Here is a 17,488-nt window from a genome sequence, read left to right as displayed (position 1 = left end):
GTTTGCAGTGTTGGAGCTGCTTTCTCCATGTTGTGGTGGTGTAGGAAAGGCTGGAAAACTTGGAAGGAGTTCTGTGGGTTTTTTGTTGTCCTCTTGTTCCAAAGCCTCATGTAATGCAGGAGGAATGACCTAGGGTGAAATCAGTGACTGCAGGTAGAATCATGGAATCACAGACTGGTTTGGGTTGGAAGGACCTTAAAGATCATCCAGTCCCACCCCCTGCCATGGGCAGGGACACCTCTCACCAGCCCAGGTTGCTCCAAGCCCCATCCAACCTGGCCTGGAACACTCCCAGGGATGGAGCAGCTACAGCTGCTCCGGACAACCTGTGCCAGTGCCTCAGCACCCTCCCAGCCAGGAATTCCTTTCCAATATCCCATCTAAACCTCCTCTCTGTCAGTTTAGAGCCATTCCCCCTTATCATATCTCTCCATGCCTTTGCAGCTTGCCCTGAGGATCATCAGCTCATGCCTGATCCATCCAGAGAAACTCACAACTAAAACCCTGTGCCTATCCTCTAAAAACTGTGAAAAACTGTGTTTATCCCTGTTTTGAACCCATGGTTTGTTGTTTCCTAACAGTTTGATTGAAGATCTTTTCTTTTTGCCTGTCCCAAGCCATGAAGCAATCCAAAAGGAAACACCTCACAGCAGCTGAGTGCGAAGCTCTCGCCCAGAGTCCAGAAGGTTCCTCCTCCCTCACACAGCCCTTGAGTCAGACACAGAGCAGAGATGGAAACAGAGGTCTCCACCCCACCCACAGGACACGGAGACATCCTGGAGGTAACATCGGTTGGGAATACTCTGGGGGATTTGTGGGGGAAAGGCTGATCAATTCTGGTCAGAGAGTTGTGGTCAATGGAGCTAAATCCAGCTGGGGACAGTCACTGGTACTGTTCCCCAGGGCTCAGGGTTGGGGCAGGTGCTGCTTAACATCTTTACTGATGATCTGGACATGGGGGTTAAGTGCACCTGAGTGAAATTACAAAGGACACTGAGCTGGGTGTGAGTGTGGATCTGCCTGAGGGTAGGAAAGCTCCACAGAGAGACCTGGGCAGACTCATCCATGGGCTGAGGACAACTGCAGGAGGGTCACTAAGGCTCAGTGCTGGTCCTGCCCTTGGGACACAACAGCCCATGCAGCTCCAGGCTGGGGCAGGAGTGGCTGGAGAGGTGTTGGTCCCAAAGGACTTGGCAGTGCTGGTGGCACAGCTGAGTGGGAGCCAACAGTGTGCACAGGTGGCCAAGGAGGCCAAGGGCACCTCAGCCTGGCTCAGCAGAGTGTGGCAGCAGGACTAGGGCAGTGCTCAAAGGCCATTGAGGCACTGAGCGAGTCCAGCCAAGGGCAGCAAAGGGCTGGAGCACATGGGCAAGGGCTGAGGGAGTTGGGTTTGGTTAGCCTGGAGAAGAGGCTCAGGGGTGACCTCCTGGCTCTCTGCAACTCCTTTGGGGGATGTCTGTCCTGCCATGGCTGCAAGAAATGGCTGTTTATCCTCTTAAGGGCATTGATCTCCCTTAAACTGTGGCAGGAGCTGCCTGCCTAGGGGCTTAGGACATGACCTACTCGTGGTAGTTAAGCCCTGAAGCTTCCACAGGTGTAGCCAGAGAAGCAATATGAAGGAAGACAGTTCACCTGTCGTGAGCTGTGAGGAAGCCTATGGAAGTGACTACAACCTTACACAACCTCTGGTCCCCTCGTTGGCTCAGGGAGGAGCAGGGCATGGCCTTGTTTGCATTGACTTCACTCTTGCTCTTCCTCTTTGTGCAGGCCAAGGCCAGCAGAAGATCACTAATTACTTCAAGATCTCTCAGACACAACAAGTAGGTGCTGGTGAGTTGAAGAGCTGTAAAATCAAGGAAGAGGCATTGGATCCCTTCTTCTCTGGAGCTGATGACTCCTTCAGCAGTGTGACAGACATCAGCAGTGACTCCTCTGTTGTTCTGGACGATGAGGACTTCGTATCAGTTTCCAGGAGAAGCTCCAGGAAACGACCTGTGCCCACTGCAGCCTCAGAAATTCCCAATCCAGAGCTTGATTTGTGGGGAGAGCCTGAGAAGAAGCTACTGGTGGTTCCTCCAGAGCTCAGCCAGGTCAAGCAGGAACCTGCTGAGATGGACATTGAGCCACTCCCAGACGCACACTATGGACTCCTGGGCACTCATGACTGGGAAGTGCCTCAGGGAAACATTGATGATCTTCCTGTGGAAGTCCTTAGGAACATTTTTGCCTTCCTGCCAGTGACTGATCTGTATCAGAACCTGAGCCTGGTGTGTCACTGCTGGAGGGAGATAATCCGTGATCCACTGGTAAGGAATGCTGAGATGTTGATTGGAGCTTGTCCCTTCTCCTGCTCTGTTCCAGTTTGGTCTTGTGGTTGCTTGTGTTGCTGAAGGAGTATCCATGGTCTGCCTGTCTCTTTGCTCATTTAAATCCCTTTATTTCTCCCACAATCTCTTTTTGTTAGGTCATTTTTTTGATCCTTTGGACCATGGTGGCACCTTCACCTGCCAACCTGGATCCAAAGATCAATACTGGGGCAATGTGCCACAGCCTCCCTGGGCAACCTGTGCCAGTGTCCCATCACCCTCACAGCAAAAACTTCTGCCAGATATCTCAATTTCCCTCTTTCAATTTCTCCCCATTGCTTCTTGTCCTGTCCCTGCAGCTCCTACTCAAGTGTCTCTCTGCAGCTTCCCTGGAGTCCCTTCAGCTCCTGGCAGGTTGCTCTGAGCTCTCCACACACCCTTTTTTCTCCAGGCTGAGCAGCCCCAACTCTCTCAGCCTGTCCTCGTAGGGAAGGTGCTCCAGTCTCTGCTCAGCTCCGTGGCCTCCTCTGGCCTTGCCCCAACAGTTCCATGTCCTTGTGCTGTTGGGGACACCAGAGCTGTGTGCAACACTTCAGGTGGGGCCTCACAGAGCAGAGGGAGAGAGTCATCTCCTTGGCTGTGCTGCCACACTCCTTTTCTCTGTTTCCTCTTTCCTTCTCCATCTCCTGCTAGGTACATCCAGCTGCTTTTTCAACTCCAAGCCTTTGGAATCACCTTCATTAGCTTATTGCCACGAGAAACCTATTTTGCAATGCTGTGAGGTGAAAGCTAGTGGTATGTGCTTCACATTCCAGTTCATCCCTTGGAAGAAGCTGTACCATCAGTACCTGATGAAGGAGCCCATGGCCCTGCACAGGGTTGAGCAGATCTTGCAGGATTTTGCCATAAGAAAGGAGCAGGAGGGATGTGTCTTGGGGCTGATTAGGTGAGTTCACTTCAGCTCTTGACTTTGTAGATCCTCAGACCTTCCTTGCTCTGGGTCTTCTTCTGTTTCATCCTGTGATTTGCCAGGAGAGAGATGGGTTTGTCTTTTAAACAGGTGGGAGATGTACAGGGAAATGAGAAAGGAGGAATTAGGGTTTAAGGAATAGGTAATGAACTTGCCCTTTCCTTTTCCTTACTCTGTTTGGAGCATGTGATTACAGAATCATGGAGTCATTTAGGTTGGAAGAGACCTGTAAGACTGAGTCCCACCCTTCCCCAGCACTGCCAAGGCCACCATCAAACATGTCCCCAAGTGCCACATCCACGTGGCTGTTAAATCCCTCCAGGGATGGTGACTCCACCACTGCCCTGGGCAGCACATTCCAATGCCTGACAGCCCTTTCCACGAGGTAATTCCTGATGTCCAGCCTGAACCTCCCCTGCTGCTCCAGCCCCTTCCCAGCTCCTTTCATCCCTGGACACCTCATGCCTTTCAGTCTCTCTTGTCCTGAGGCCCCAGAGCTGCCCCAGGACTGGAAGTGATAGATAAGATGAAGGTAGAAAGGGGATCCAATTAGTCTTCCCCTAATGAAGGGCTGCATAGAGCATCATTCTATGATTCTGTCTCCAAGGTGTTTTCTCTTTTTCCTTTCCTAAAGAGAAGCTTTCCTGGACTTGCACTGACTAACCAGTCACAGCTCAGCAAGTTCAAGACAAGTCCTTGCAAAAACCAAGTGCTGTGTTCAGATCTCTCTAGTCCAGAGGCAATTTTGGATCAAACTGGATTAGGAGTAAGGTGGATGTGCCTTCTGGAATCTCAGAGTCACTGAATGGTTTGGTTTGAAGGCACCTTAAAGACCATCTAGTTCCAACCCTCTGCCATGGGCACCTTCCACTAGAAGGAGACTTGGAGTCAGCCAAAAGACTAAGGGATTGATGCAGGAAAATCTTCCAGCACCTGTTTTTGTGCCAGAACTGGGAATTACTTGCCTAAAAAAGGCTCTTGGCACAAGAATGAGTTGGAAACCAAAGTCAAATTTGAGGGACACACAGCAAGGCCTAGTTCAGTTTGCTGCAGCCTCACTGCTGGTGCTTTGGACAGGACATGGAGAGTAAAATTCACTTGCTAAACCTTCTTGGTCTCTGCCGTTTGCACAGGTGTGTGTCAGCCATGCCCACGGGGAGGAAGGTGGATCCCAGCGCCGTTCTCCAGTGTTTGGAAAGGCATCACCTCCTCTCCAGGGCTCAAGTCTGTGTTGGCAACACTCTGCCACACCTGGAGAGCAAGACAGGGGTAGGTTGCACAGCCCTTAGTGGTTTATGTCACAGGTGTAACAAGTCTTGGTGCTTTGAGGTCATACCTGCCCTTCTGTGCCTAAAGGGTCTCCAGGTCATAGAGTATTTAGGGTGGAAAAGACCTCCAAGGTCATCAAGTCGAACTTTTGGCCTGATATCACCATGTCCACTGAACCATATCACAAAGTGCCATGTCTACTTGGGTTTTGAGCACTTGCAGAGATGGTGATTCCACCACTACCCTGAACAACCTGTTCCAATGCTTGACCTGAACCTCCCCTGAAGCGACTTGAGGCTGTTTCCTCATTCCATCACAGTTTACCTGGGAGAACAGTGACTACCACCTCACCACAACCCCCTGGCAGGAGTTGCAGAGAGCAGAAGGTTCCCCTGAGCCTACTTCTCTCCAGGCTGAGCCCTCACAGCTCCCTCAGCTGTTTCTGCTGCTCCAGCCCCTTCTCAGCTCTGTTCCCTGCCCTGGACACCTCCAGTCCCTCCATGTCTCTCTGGTCCTGAGGGCCCAGAGCTGCCCCAGGACTGGAGGTGGCTCAGCAGTGCCAGCACAGGGACAGTCCATGCCCTGGGGCTGCTCCAAGCCAGGGGCCATTGGCCTTCTTGGCCACCTGGGCATACCTGGGCTCATTCCAGCTGCTGTCACCTCCTCCATGCAGCTCTCTTTGGGGTGTTTGGGCTCCAAACCTTTTGCTCACTCTTCCTTGTTCTTGGCTGTCCCAGGCTGAGACCATGTGGGCCATCATAGCAGTCATGGTGCTCTTCTCTGATGGTGTCAGAGACATCCAGAGGCTGATGGAGTGTCTACAGAGGCCTTGCTCAACCCTCTCTGTCGTGGAAGTGGCTGAGGTGCTTTACTGCATAGCAACACTGCTGTATGCCATGAGGGACAGGAGCATCCCCATCACTAACAGGTAAGGACCATCCAGTCCACACCATGGGCAGGGACACCTCCCACACCAGTCCAGGTTGCTCCAAGCCCCATCCAACCTGGCCTGGAACACTCCCAGGGATGGAGCAGCCACAGCTGCTCTGGACAATCTGTGCCAGTGCCTCAGCACCTCCCAGCCAGGAATTCCTTCCCAATATCCCATCTAGTCAGTTTGAAGCCATTCCCTGTGTCCTGTCCCTCCATCCCTTGTCCCAAGTCCCTCTGCAGCTCTCCTGGAGCCCCCTGAGGTACAGGAAGGGGCTCTGAGGTCTCCCTGGAGCTTTTCTTCTCCAGGTGGACACCCCCAGCTCTCCCAGCCTGGCTCCATGGCAGTGCTGCTCCAGCCCTTGGAGCATCTCCGTGGCCTCCATACTTGTTCTATCACTCCATGTCCTTTCAGGAATTAATATTCAAGATAAACAGGTTTCTTCTCAGAAATAAAACCAGATTTAAATGCATCTCTAGAAACCTTCTGCCTAGAAATAAACACACATCAGCTACAACAACTTCATGTGGTTATTACCTCCTTGAAACCAGTTATTTACCTCACGCCAAGTCCTGTTGGCTCCTTCTGCATGTGCCTAGTGATCCATCTTGTGCCTGGTAGTGCAGGGAAGAGCCCACAGGTTGCTCCAGAATTGCAGTGAGAGTGAGATAAGGGTTAGGGACACAGGGAAATTCTTCTTAGGAGAAGACTGGAAAGGAACTGCACTGGAAAATTTAATCTATAGTGAGAAATGAGATGGTTCTGAAAGCTGCTCTGGGGGAGGAGGTTTCATCTTTTGTGTACTCACCCATGGGCCATATGCTCATGCCCAGGGAAGTCAGGATGCTTCCTTGGCCTTTTAGTGATTGCTAATTGCTGGATAAAGTTATTAACTTGACTAAAGACTTGCAGAAGATGTGGCAGACAGGATGACACTTGCTAGCAATGACTCCTTGTGGCCAAAGTCACTCATGTCCCACCTCCATCAACAATCCAGGCCAGTAGAGACAGGAATGACCACATCTCTGCTGCCATTATCTCTTCAAACCCTACAAGGTTTGTAATTGAGGGAATAAGGAGGAAAAACATGTCCTGGAGGAACTGTTTGATCCCTGTTTGCAGCTCCTGCAGCAAGTAGTGAGTCAGAGACTTGAAACTTGTCCTGGAGTGTGTCCCTGGGTGGCTGCTCTTAGGTCACAGGACCAGAACTGCACTCAGAGGTGAAACCACAGAGGTAAAACCCTGATGGAGGACTGAGGTTAATTTTAAACCAGCTGTTGCCACCAGAATTCAAGCCACAGATACAGTGGGCAGGAACAAAGCACCAAGAAACCTTGTCAGAGCTAAAATACTTGTATCAAACTGTTAGCATAGAAAACACATAATCACGGAATGATTATATGGGTGCTTTTATTGAAGAGCTCTGGGAGTCGGGGTACAGACCCAAATCTGACTCCGACATGGTTCTGAGATGGATACATTTTATACTCTTCTCTTACATAACCATGGTATAGTCATATGTTAATCATTACTTTGCCATTGTTCTACTTATTTCATCCAAGTATGATTCGAGTTCCCTTTCATCCTTGTTATGCTTCACCCAAGCATGAGTTTCAGTCCCCCTTCCATCATTGTTGTATTTCACCCGAGCATGAGTTCGAACCCCCTTTTCCATGATGGTGGTATAATTATCTGTTATTTAGGGGGTACGTACAGGTAGGTACCCAGGTGTACGTGTACAGGTACACATCGACCTGCTAAGATAATAATCACTCTTCTTACTAATGCTTATTCTAGCGACCTTGCCACTAAGGCCTACTTTAACTCCCATGATTTTAGAAACATTTTATCCCATGTTATCAAAACCATTATAAGGACACAAACTGGGTCACTTTAGAAGCCTAAACCAGCCCCAAATCCTCTCTCAGTCCCCTCACCCCCAGGCTCTTTTCTAACAGTGGTCCAGAGGATCTAGAAGATCCTTTGGACTCTGCTCCCAGGTCATGTTTGCAGAGCCTGAAACACCTGGCAGGAGTGAGGGAGAGGCCACACAGTGCTGTCCCCATGGTGCCTTTGCAGCCACTTTTCCAGGCAGAATTCATTCCACTTCCCAATATTCCTGTTGCCTCCTGCATCTCCCTCAGAGCTTGAGGCTTTGTGCCTCTTTCTGCTGGAAGAAATCAACCTATTGGTGGTGTTTGAGGTGGCTGCAGAGTTTAATTTGTTCCTGGTAATCTCTCAGGGATGGTTTCTGCTTTATCCTTTCCACCAGGATCCATTACAATATCTTCTACTGCTTGTACCTGATGGAAAATGCTGCTTCTGCTTCTGGGACTGTGCAGGCAGTGGAAGAGGATGGACTAGTGTCACGCTGCAGGGAGGACCTCTGGGACAGGTAATGCTGCTCCAGGTGATCCAAGCAGGGCACAAGGCCCTGATGGAATGCTGGACTGGGAGGGGAGCAAATGTTTGACATCAGCAAGTGGTTGGCAAGACTTGTAAGATCCCTAAAGATCAGCACAAAAACTTATTGTGCTCCTTGTCACCTGCTCCAGGGATTGTCAGAGGAAAACTAGAGTCAAGCACTGACTGAACTGAAAGTCGCTGTTGGATCTGTCTTAGAATCAGGGAATGGTTTGGGTTGGAAAGGACTGTAAGGGTCTACTCGTTCCACACCCTGCCAGGGACACTTCCCACCAGCCCAGGTGGCTCTAAGCCCCATCCAACCTGGCCTGGAACACTCCCAGGGATGGAGCAGCCACAGCTGCTCTGGGCAACCTGTGCCAGTGTCTCAGCACCTCCCAGCCAGGAATTCCTTCCCAATATCCCACATAAATCTCCACTTTCCCAATGTAAAGCCATTTCCCCTTGTCCTGTCCCCCCAGGCCTTGTCCCAAGTCCCTCTGCAGATCTCTTGGAGCCCTTGAGGCACTGGAAGGGGTTTTAGGATCTCCCTGGAGCTTCTCTTCTTCAGGTGAACACCCCCAGCTCTCCCAGCCTGGCTCCATGGCAGAGCTGCACCAGCCCTTGGATCAGGTGTCAGTGGAACACAATTCCATGTGCTGCAGTGTGGCCACTGACATTTCACAGAGCCCAGAAAACCCTCCCAAATCCCACTCTCCCTCTGGATGAGGAGCTCTGCAAGCAGCCCAGAGTTCCTGCTTCCAATTTAGCATCGTATTCCTTTAGAAGCACAATTTCCTGCTGGTGGCATGGGATCAATCAGTCATTGTTTCCCTTCTGTTCCTCGCTGTGTTTGTGTGGGAGGATTTATTTACTTCATTCCTGCATTCCTTGTATCTTTTTTTTTTCCCCTGCTTTTTAACAGCTGCTCTGAAGTAAAACTCACCCATGAGCAGCAAAGGATTCTCAGTCACAGGATTGAGCCTGGCCAGGTGGTAAAAATTATGGCATTTGCAGGTAAGAGCCCAAAATTATGTTGGTGGAATGAACAGACAAACTCTGATCTCCTCCTTCCCTCCCTCCTGCTTCTCTCCAAGGCATAGTGCCAGGGGGGATCAACCTTGAGCCTCTGGGTGAACAGATTTAAGGAAAAATCCTCCTCAAAAACTAGGGAAGGAACAAAAAGAGTGGAGAGAGGAGTGAGAATGTGTGAGAGGAACAGTTCTGCACGCCCTGAGGGCAGGGAAGGAGGAAGAGGAGGTGCTTCAGGTGCTGGAGCAGAGATTCATGGTGGGACAGGCTGAGCCCTGCAGCCCATGGAGGTCCATGGGGAGCAGAGTCCTTCATGGAAAGGGTTGTCCAGCCCTAACACAGGGTTGGAGTCACCGTCCCTGGAGGGATTTACCAGCCACGTGGATGTGGCACTTAGAGACATGGTCAGTGGTGGCCTTGGCAGTGCTGGGAATGATTGATCTTGATGATCTTAAAGGTCTTTTCCAACCTCAGTGATCCTGTGGAGTGTGTGGATTCATCCATTCCTGCCTGGATGCTTTATTGTCTTCCTTCTCTTCTCCAGGGACAGGAAAGACCTCAACATTGGTCAAGTATGCAGAGAAGTTCTCTGACCTGAATTTCCTCTACGTGACCTTTAACAAAGCTGTCGCAGAGAGGGGGAAAAGAGTCTTCCCCTGCAACGTCACGTGCAAGACTTTCCACTCCTTGGCATTTGGAAGTGTTGGCAAACAGTGAGTATGGATCTGGGATTCCTTCACTGGAGGCTGGTGGAGAAGGGAACAGACATGACAGGAAAGTGGGTTTGAAGGGAATCTCCAGGAGCTGAGACATTATTTCTTTCAGGCTGTGATTTATAGGTTCCAAATCCACTTACATTGGATGCTCCAGGGATTTTAGCATCCATGGAAGCCTGCGGAAATAGTCCTTGTGCTGCTCTGGCATAGACTGTGCTGCCAGAAACTCCTTGGCTGGTTTGGGGACACTTCATAGCCAAGGAGCTCTGCAGAGGGAGATGGAGAAGCACTGGGAATGGCTTTTCCCCACTTCCCATTGGGATTCCAGTAGTACAACTACTCTGAGTGCTGGTTTTCTTTAGGAGAGCAGCAATTTCCTTAACCTGAGTCACACCAGTGACACAGTTTTGGACCAATTCTGCCAGATCCAAACTGCAAAGAGAAGGGGCAATGAGCCATGAGCTGGAAGAAGAGGAGAATCCCATTCCCTGGCTCTGGAACTGCAATTACAGGGCTGAATGCTGAGGATATCTCTCCTAGCTTGACTTTCCATCCCTAAAAGGAACGAGTTTGTGCTTCCACCAGGACAAACGTGCAGATGTGAAAGCTATTCCATCCCTGGGTGTATCAAACAGAGATTTCCAAGTGTTAGTGCCCAACAGGTTTTCCCTGTGGCTTTCAACATTTCTCTCTTCTCTTTTGTCTTCCCTGCACAGCTACAAAGAGAAAGGGAAGCTGAACTTCTCCAAGATGTCAGTGTTCTCCATCAGTTTCCTCCTCCGCAACCGTGAGGGACAGTCCCTGTTTGTCAGAGGAAAAACTGTCTCCCAGACCCTGGAGAACTTCTTTGCCTCTTCAGATGAGGAGATCTGTGAGGAGCACACACCTGTGTGGTTCAAAAACACCCATGGAGTGAGGACCCTTGTCAGTCAAAGAGAAAAGCAGGTATCTGGGATCAAGCGAGACTTGGGCTGGAAGGTTTAGAAGGGCTTGGAATTATGGAGTTATGGAATAGCTTCCCACTGGCAGGGGACAGGGACAGATGAGATACTGGGAAGGAATTCCTGGCTGGGAGGTGCTGAGACACTGGCACAGGTTGCCCAGAGCAGCTGTGGCTGCTCCATCCCTGGGAGTGTTCCAGGCCAGGTTGGATGGGGCTTGGAGCCACCTGGGCTGGTGGGAGGTGCCCATGCCCATGGCAGGGGGTTAGAATGGGTTGATCTTTAATGTCCCTTCTGACCCAAAGCATTTCATAATTCTATGATCTCCCACTTGATAGGCAGAGAAAAGCCCAAAAGGCTTCAAAGAAGCATCTCAAGAGCTCATGTGTTTGACCTGTTCATCTACTCAGAGCAACCTATTCAAACCTTTGTGTTTCCTCTTTCTAGATCAATGTGGAAGAGGCCAAAGACATCTGGTACAACATGAAGAAACTGGATGGAGATGTAGAGAAGAGATACAAGATGACTTGTGATGGTGAGTGAGGTGTCTAAAGCCTTCAGATAAAGAGCTGGGGTAGTAAACTAAATAGATTCATGTTTCCTCCTCCTCTCTGAGCATCAGAAAGGATAAACCCCTTTTCTCCTGCCACTGGCTCACCAGGGAGCTCCAAACAGCATGTCCTTTCCTCCTGTGTCTTGGCCTGTATGCAGATAGTGCCAGAGATGCTGGGGAAAACTTTCTCCTTGTCATTGTTTGGCTGCATTAAGAGTTTGGGAGTCACCAGCACAGCTTCCTTCCTCCAGGGCGCTCAGGTTGGTTTGGGATTGCTGAGGGACACAGAGCTACATCTAGGAGCACTTGAAGTTTGTGCAGCCCCTCCAGGTGTCATGCACATCTCAAGCGAGAATCACTGACTCAGTCAGGTTGGAAGGGACCACAGTGGGTTGTCGGGGCCAACCTCCCTGCTCAAGCAGGGCCAGCCCAGAGCATTAGTTTCTACCACTGAGCAGAGTCTGATCATCCTCTTGGCACCTCCTTCAGATCCATAGAGACATTGCTGAGGTCCCTCTGAATCATCTCTTCTCGAGGCTGAACAGCCCCAACTCCCTCAGCCTTTCCTCATCCCTGAGGTGCTCCAGCCCCCTCAGCATCTTCCTTGCCCTCCCCTGGACATGCTGCAGGAGCTCCATGTCCCTCTGGTCCTGAGGATCCCAAACCTGGACACAACACTCCAGGTGTGACCTCACCAGGGCTGAGCAGAGGGACAGGATCACCTCCCTGACCTGCTGGCAATGCTCTTCCCAATGCATGCCAGGATTCCATTGGCCTCTTAGCCACAAGTCACACTGTGACTCATGGACAGCTTGTTGTCCACCAGGACCCTCCCAGCTCCTTCTCTACAGAGCTGCTCTCCAGCAGGTCACTCCCAACCTGTCCTGGTGCCTGGGATTATTCCTCCCCAGAAGCAGGACCTGCATCTTGTCCTTGTTAGATTTCAGGTGATTCTTCTCCACCTCTCCAACCTGTTGAGGTCCCTCTGAAGGTCAGCACAGCCCTCTGAGGTATCTCCAACTCCTCCCAGTGTTGTATCATCAGGAGTTTGTGGAGGAGGCAACTCTGTCCCCTTGTCCAAGTCCCTGATGGAGAAGTTGGACCAAACTGGGCCCACTATAGAACACTGGAGGACACCACTAGTGACAAGTCTCCAACTAGACTCTGTGTCACTGATCACAACCCTCTGGGATGTGTCCCTCAGCCAGTTCTTTATCCACTTCACTGTTCACTCGTCCAACCTACACTTCGTGAGTAGCAGGGCCAGAAACAGGAAAGAAAAAGGCAAATAAAAGGGAGGAAAAAAGGGGAGAAAAAAGGGAGAAAATGTACTTGATTTAAAGAACTTGGTGGTTCATGGTGGTTTCTCATGGTGCCTTGTTCTTTCCCTCAGGGTATTTGAAGCTGTGGCAGCTCAGCAAGCCTCAGCTCTCAGGCTATGATGCCATTTTTGTGGATGAAGCCCAGGACTGCACTCCAGGTGAGACAGCTCCAGCCTTCCCAGGCACTTCCAGAGAGGCCCTTGGTGTGCTCAGAGCTGTGGGAGAAGCAGCACAGCTAAACAAGCTCTGCCCCTCAGCTGTGAGTTGATAGCTGAGCCTTTCCTTGGTCAGCCTTGGGGGATGAGCAGGTTCCTCCTTAACACTTCAATGTTTTCCTGCAGCCATTGTGGATATTGTGCTGTCCCAGAGATGTGGAGTCATCCTGGTGGGAGATCCTCACCAGCAGATCTACACCTTCAGAGGTGCTGTCAATACCCTCTACTCAGTGCCTCACACCCATGTCTACTACCTGACCCAGGTAAGAGGATGGTCTGCTGCTCTCCTTACATGGGGAGATCCCTAATCCAGTGGGAAATGTCTCACAGCCTTTTTCAGAGAGTTGTCCAGAAGGTGGGTGGGAAATGTGTGGTTACATATATGTTGATACCTTCACAGGTTCTAACAAGTTCCTCTTCTTTTCTTGCTGTTTCCTTTCTTTGTCCACCTAGAGTTTCAGATTTGGGCCTGAAATAGCTTATGTTGGAGCAACCATCCTGGATGTGTGCAAAGGGATCAGGAATAGGACATTAGTGGGTGGAAACCAACAGGGTAAGTTGTGGTGGTGAATCTCTCAGTGGCTTTGGAGTCACAGAGCTATTCCCTAATCACCCAAGTGTCTCAGGACATAGATCAGGAGTAATTAACCCTGGTATATGGAGATGTTTGGGTTGAAATCCCTGCCCTGGCTAACTAGGAACCTCTTCCTGCAGGTGATGTGAGAGGCAGCATGAAAGGGAAGATAACAATCCTGTCAAGAAGCAACTTCAGTGTGTTTGAGGACGCTGTGAGACTCACTGGGAGAGAGAGACCCATCAAGATCCACGTGATTGGGGTAAGGCAAGTGGCCAGTGTGGCTCTCAAGTGCCCAAACCTGTACCTGTCAGAACTCAGAGATCAACACCTCCATGGGACTTGAAATAGGTGTGACTGAGCTGCTGGATGTGGTAGAACTCAATATTCCAGGAGAAAGCAACAAGGTGTTATGGCTGAGGGAAATGATTTGGAGCAGATTCTCAAACCTGTGCAGGCAAAGGTTCATTTTTAGGCTTATTTGTCCTTTTTACCTCAGGTTCAGATGGGATGGGGTAGGGGAAGAGGGGAGAGATGGCTTGAAACAAGCCACTGCAGGTATTGGGAGTGATGCTGGAGTTGGAGATAGCTCAAAGGGCTGTGCTGCCCTTCAGAGGTTGGAGAGGTTGAGAATAACCACCTGAAATCCAACAAGGGCAAGTGCAGGTCCTGTACCTGAGGAGGTTTGAGCCTGAATTTCAGGCTGATATTTCAACTCAATCCTTTTTTCCATCCCATTCAAAGTGTCTTTGAAGTGACTTCCCAGGCCCAAAAATCTCATCTCCTTTTGTACTTTGGAATAAACTTAATTCCTCCTGACACTTCCTTTGATGGAACAAACCAAACTGAATTAGAAACAAAGGGGAAAAAAAACACTTTCTGAAAGGAAAAGTGGCCAAACCAAACCCATTTTGAGTTGGTTGACATTGGAATTTACAGTCGGTTTAGCAAGTTTATCTCCCCTGGGCCCTGACAGCTTTATCAGGAAACTTCCCCAACAGTTTTCCTCCTGTATATGAAGATAAATTGTTTGTTTCAGGGGCTGAGTCGCTTTGGCCTGAGCAGAATTCATGATATCTGGAAGCTGAGTCAACCTGCAGATCAAAGGAGAAGATGTGAGTATGTCCTTTGGGTGTTTTTTGCTTGGCTTTGGCTAAACCATCCCTTGGTGGAGGTTTAGTTTTTATTTCCTCATGAATTTCTCTGTTGAAAAAGGATTTTGTTAGTGGCAATGTCGTGGGCTTTGCTGTTTTGGCAGCTTCAAGCTGGTGGAATACCACAAATGCCATGATTTTGGGGCTTCCCATGCAGCCTTCTCCAGTTTTCCACTGTTCCTGGGATTGCCATGGCCCAGGTGTAGGACCTTGCACTTCATTTTGTTGAACTCCATGAGGTTTGCATTGACCTCTCCAGCCTGTCAGTGTCCCTCTGGATGTCCCATCCCTTCCCTCCAGCTGTGACTGCCCCACACACTTGGTGTGGTCAGAGAACTTGCAGAGGGTGCACTCAATCCACTGTCCATGTCACTGATAAAGATGTTGAGCAGTGTCAGCCCCACCACTGAGCCCTGAGGGACACCACTCCTCACTGACCTCCATGTGGACACTGAGCCACTGACCACAGCTCTGTGTGTGACCATCCAGCCAGTTCTTTATCCACTGAGTGCTCCACCCCTCAAATCCATGGCTCTCCAGCTCAGAGCCCAGGATGTCCTGTGGGACAGTGTCACAGACCTTGCATGACTCCAGGTAGATTATATCAGTTGCTCTGCCCCTGTCTACTAAAGCCATGTTGGTTATGATCAATCACCTCCTTGCTCTCCATGTGCCCAAGCAGAGCTTCCAGGGGAATCTGCTCCATGATCTTGCCAGGCACAGAGGTGTGTTGTTACCCTGAGTGTAAGAGCCCAAGAAACACAGAGATTTGGAATGTTTTCCCCCTCTGTGTTTTCTGTTTTTAGTTCAGTTTTCATTTGTCTTAGGCTTTTCCTGGTTTCTTTGGGGTTGAAACCTGCTGCCTTTTCCCTGCTGGATATGGTTGTTTAGGGGAGAAATGATTCCCTGCCAAACCTCTTGGCAAAAGTAAACAAAGGAGTCGCTGATCTGCCACGGGATTGATGATGTGAGTGTTGTAACTTGCTCTTTGGAAGGTATCTACTAGCAAAATTCCTAGGCATGTGGAGAACAAGAGAGGAATGCAGGCTGACATGCAGGATGGAAAGGCTCTGGGGCTGTCTCTGCCCTGAGCATGTGCTCTAGCTGCTCTGAAGTCACCTTAGAGCCTTCGATCCACGCTAAATAATGCCTTTGTAGATATGTATTGGTCCCATTAACTCATGGCACTCATGTTCCTTCCAGCCAACCTGGTGATCAATGACTCCTTCATCCAAAAATGGGAAGACACTCATGGTTTCTTAGGCCTAAAGGAATATGCAGAGCACATTGATGACAAAGAACTGGAGGTGAAGATTGCCATAGTGGAGAAATACAAGGAGCAGATTCCTGAGCTGGTGAGGAGGATTGAGAACAGCCACGTGCCAAGGGAGGACATGGCAGGTAAAACCAAGCCTGGGAGTGTTCCAGGCCAGGTTGGGTGGGGCTTGGAGCAACCTGGGCTGGTGGGAGGTGTCCCTGCCCATGGCAGGGGTGGCAGTGGATGATCTTTAAGATCCTGTGGTTATGATTCTATGAACATTTCCTAGAGCAGGAAAACCCTAGGACTTATATTCCTTCTTGGAGTTCCTGTTGGAGTTGCCCTGCAACTTTATGATTGAAATTTGGTGAGGGAACAAAGCAACCAAGTAGAAAGTTCTTCAGATAAAGAACATTACTGTCAGGGAGTTGGGAATGGAGCTCAGGCCGCCAGGCAGGCATCTTCCTTGGCAGGGAAAGTTGCCTTCAGCCACCAGAGGAGCTCTGGGGAGAAGTGAAATGAATGCAGAATGAAATGATATTAAGAACACCTTTACTGCTACCACAACTGATCCTTTTCCCTTCTTATTGCCATCTGTGCTGCTTCTAGATTACCTCATAGGCACTGTCCATCAAGCCAAAGGTCTGGAGTTCGACACTGTGCTGGTTGCAGATGATTTTGTCAAGGTCCCAAGTCTCACTGCTGCTTCCCAGAGAAGACCTGTCTTTGCCATTGGTAAGGGAACAGCTCTGGGTGGGACCCAAACTGGGCTGAAAGGGGGAAAGTGGAGTGTGCTGAGGTGTCCAGGGGTGGGAATGGAGGTAGGGAAGGGCTGGAGAACTTCTGAGGGAGCTGCAGGGGCTCAGTGTGGAGAAAAGGAAGCTCAGGGGAACCTTCTACTCTTTGCAACTCTTGCCAGGAGGTGCATCCAGGTGGGGTCAGGCTCTGCTCCCAGGGAACAAGGGACAGGACAAGGGGAAACACCTCAAGCTGTGCTAGGGGAGGTTCAGGTTGGATATTGGGGCAATCCCTCCTGGAAAGAGCTGTGCAGCCCTGGCACAGGGCAGGGATGGAGACATATCCCTGGAGGGATCTAACCAGCCACGTGGATGTGGTACTTGAGGACATGGTCAGTGGTGTGACCTTGGCAGTGCTGGGAATAGTAGGACTTGCTGGTCTTAGAGGCCTTTTCCAACTTGTATGATTTCATGGATGTTCCTGCAGTCAGCTGGTAGCAAGAGAGAAAGAGCAACTCCATCTGGGAAAGCCTTTCCTCCTATTCTGAAGGAGTGATCTCTTCCCAGGGAGCAGAGAGGATCCTGCAGGAAGCATCTAGGGACTGAGAGGCTCCTTCAGGGCCAAGTCTGTGCTCAGCAGGTGGGAAAACACAGAGCTGTGAGCACCTTCTCCAGGCATGTAGTGTCCTGCCTCTGCCTGGAGGGAGGAAGAGGGAGTGAGCAGGAGCTATTGATGGTGCCAGGAACAGCAAACACAGGAACATGCTGCTCTGCTGTCCCAGAGGAACACCCATGGCCCTCCAGAAACACATTCAGGGACTGGTTTTGGTTGGAAGAAACATTCAAACCCATCTAGTTCCACCCCCTGCCATGGGCAGGGTCAACTTCCACTAGACCAGGTTGTTCAAAGCCACCTCCAATCTGACCTTGAACACTTCCAGGTTTGGGACATCCACAGCTTCTCTGGGCATCCTTTTCCAGTGCTGCATCACCCCCACAGTAAAGAATTTCTTCCTTATATCTAATCTGAACCTACCCTCTTTCAGTTTAAAGCCATTTGCCCTTGTCCTACCAGTACATGCCCTTGTCAAAAGTCTCTTTCCAAAT

At 50.2% G+C, this 17,488-nt stretch overlaps 1 protein-coding gene across 1 annotated transcript in view; it reads left to right on the top strand.

The window, feature by feature from the left end:
• Window positions 1-619: 619 nt before the first annotated feature.
• The window catches only part of FBXO18 (F-box protein, helicase, 18), a 19,089-nt gene continuing 2,220 nt past the window's right edge, over window positions 620-17,488 (top strand). The window contains 17 exon segments of the mRNA XM_009076281.1: window positions 620-782; window positions 1,768-2,306; window positions 3,122-3,252; window positions 4,410-4,545; window positions 5,283-5,473; window positions 7,749-7,886; window positions 8,805-8,896; window positions 9,456-9,624; window positions 10,344-10,572; window positions 11,016-11,103; window positions 12,515-12,601; window positions 12,785-12,921; window positions 13,112-13,211; window positions 13,373-13,494; window positions 14,272-14,347; window positions 15,590-15,787; window positions 16,254-16,379. Of these exon segments, the coding sequence (XP_009074529.1) occupies window positions 620-782; window positions 1,768-2,306; window positions 3,122-3,252; window positions 4,410-4,545; window positions 5,283-5,473; window positions 7,749-7,886; window positions 8,805-8,896; window positions 9,456-9,624; window positions 10,344-10,572; window positions 11,016-11,103; window positions 12,515-12,601; window positions 12,785-12,921; window positions 13,112-13,211; window positions 13,373-13,494; window positions 14,272-14,347; window positions 15,590-15,787; window positions 16,254-16,379 (2,722 nt within the window).

This window comes from Acanthisitta chloris, unplaced genomic scaffold (genome assembly GCF_000695815.1).
Source record: "Acanthisitta chloris isolate BGI_N310 unplaced genomic scaffold, ASM69581v1 scaffold20186, whole genome shotgun sequence".
Taxonomy (NCBI): domain Eukaryota; kingdom Metazoa; phylum Chordata; class Aves; order Passeriformes; family Acanthisittidae; genus Acanthisitta; species Acanthisitta chloris.
Note: the sequence above shows the minus strand (reverse complement) of the source record. Positions and strands in the feature narration are given on the sequence as shown.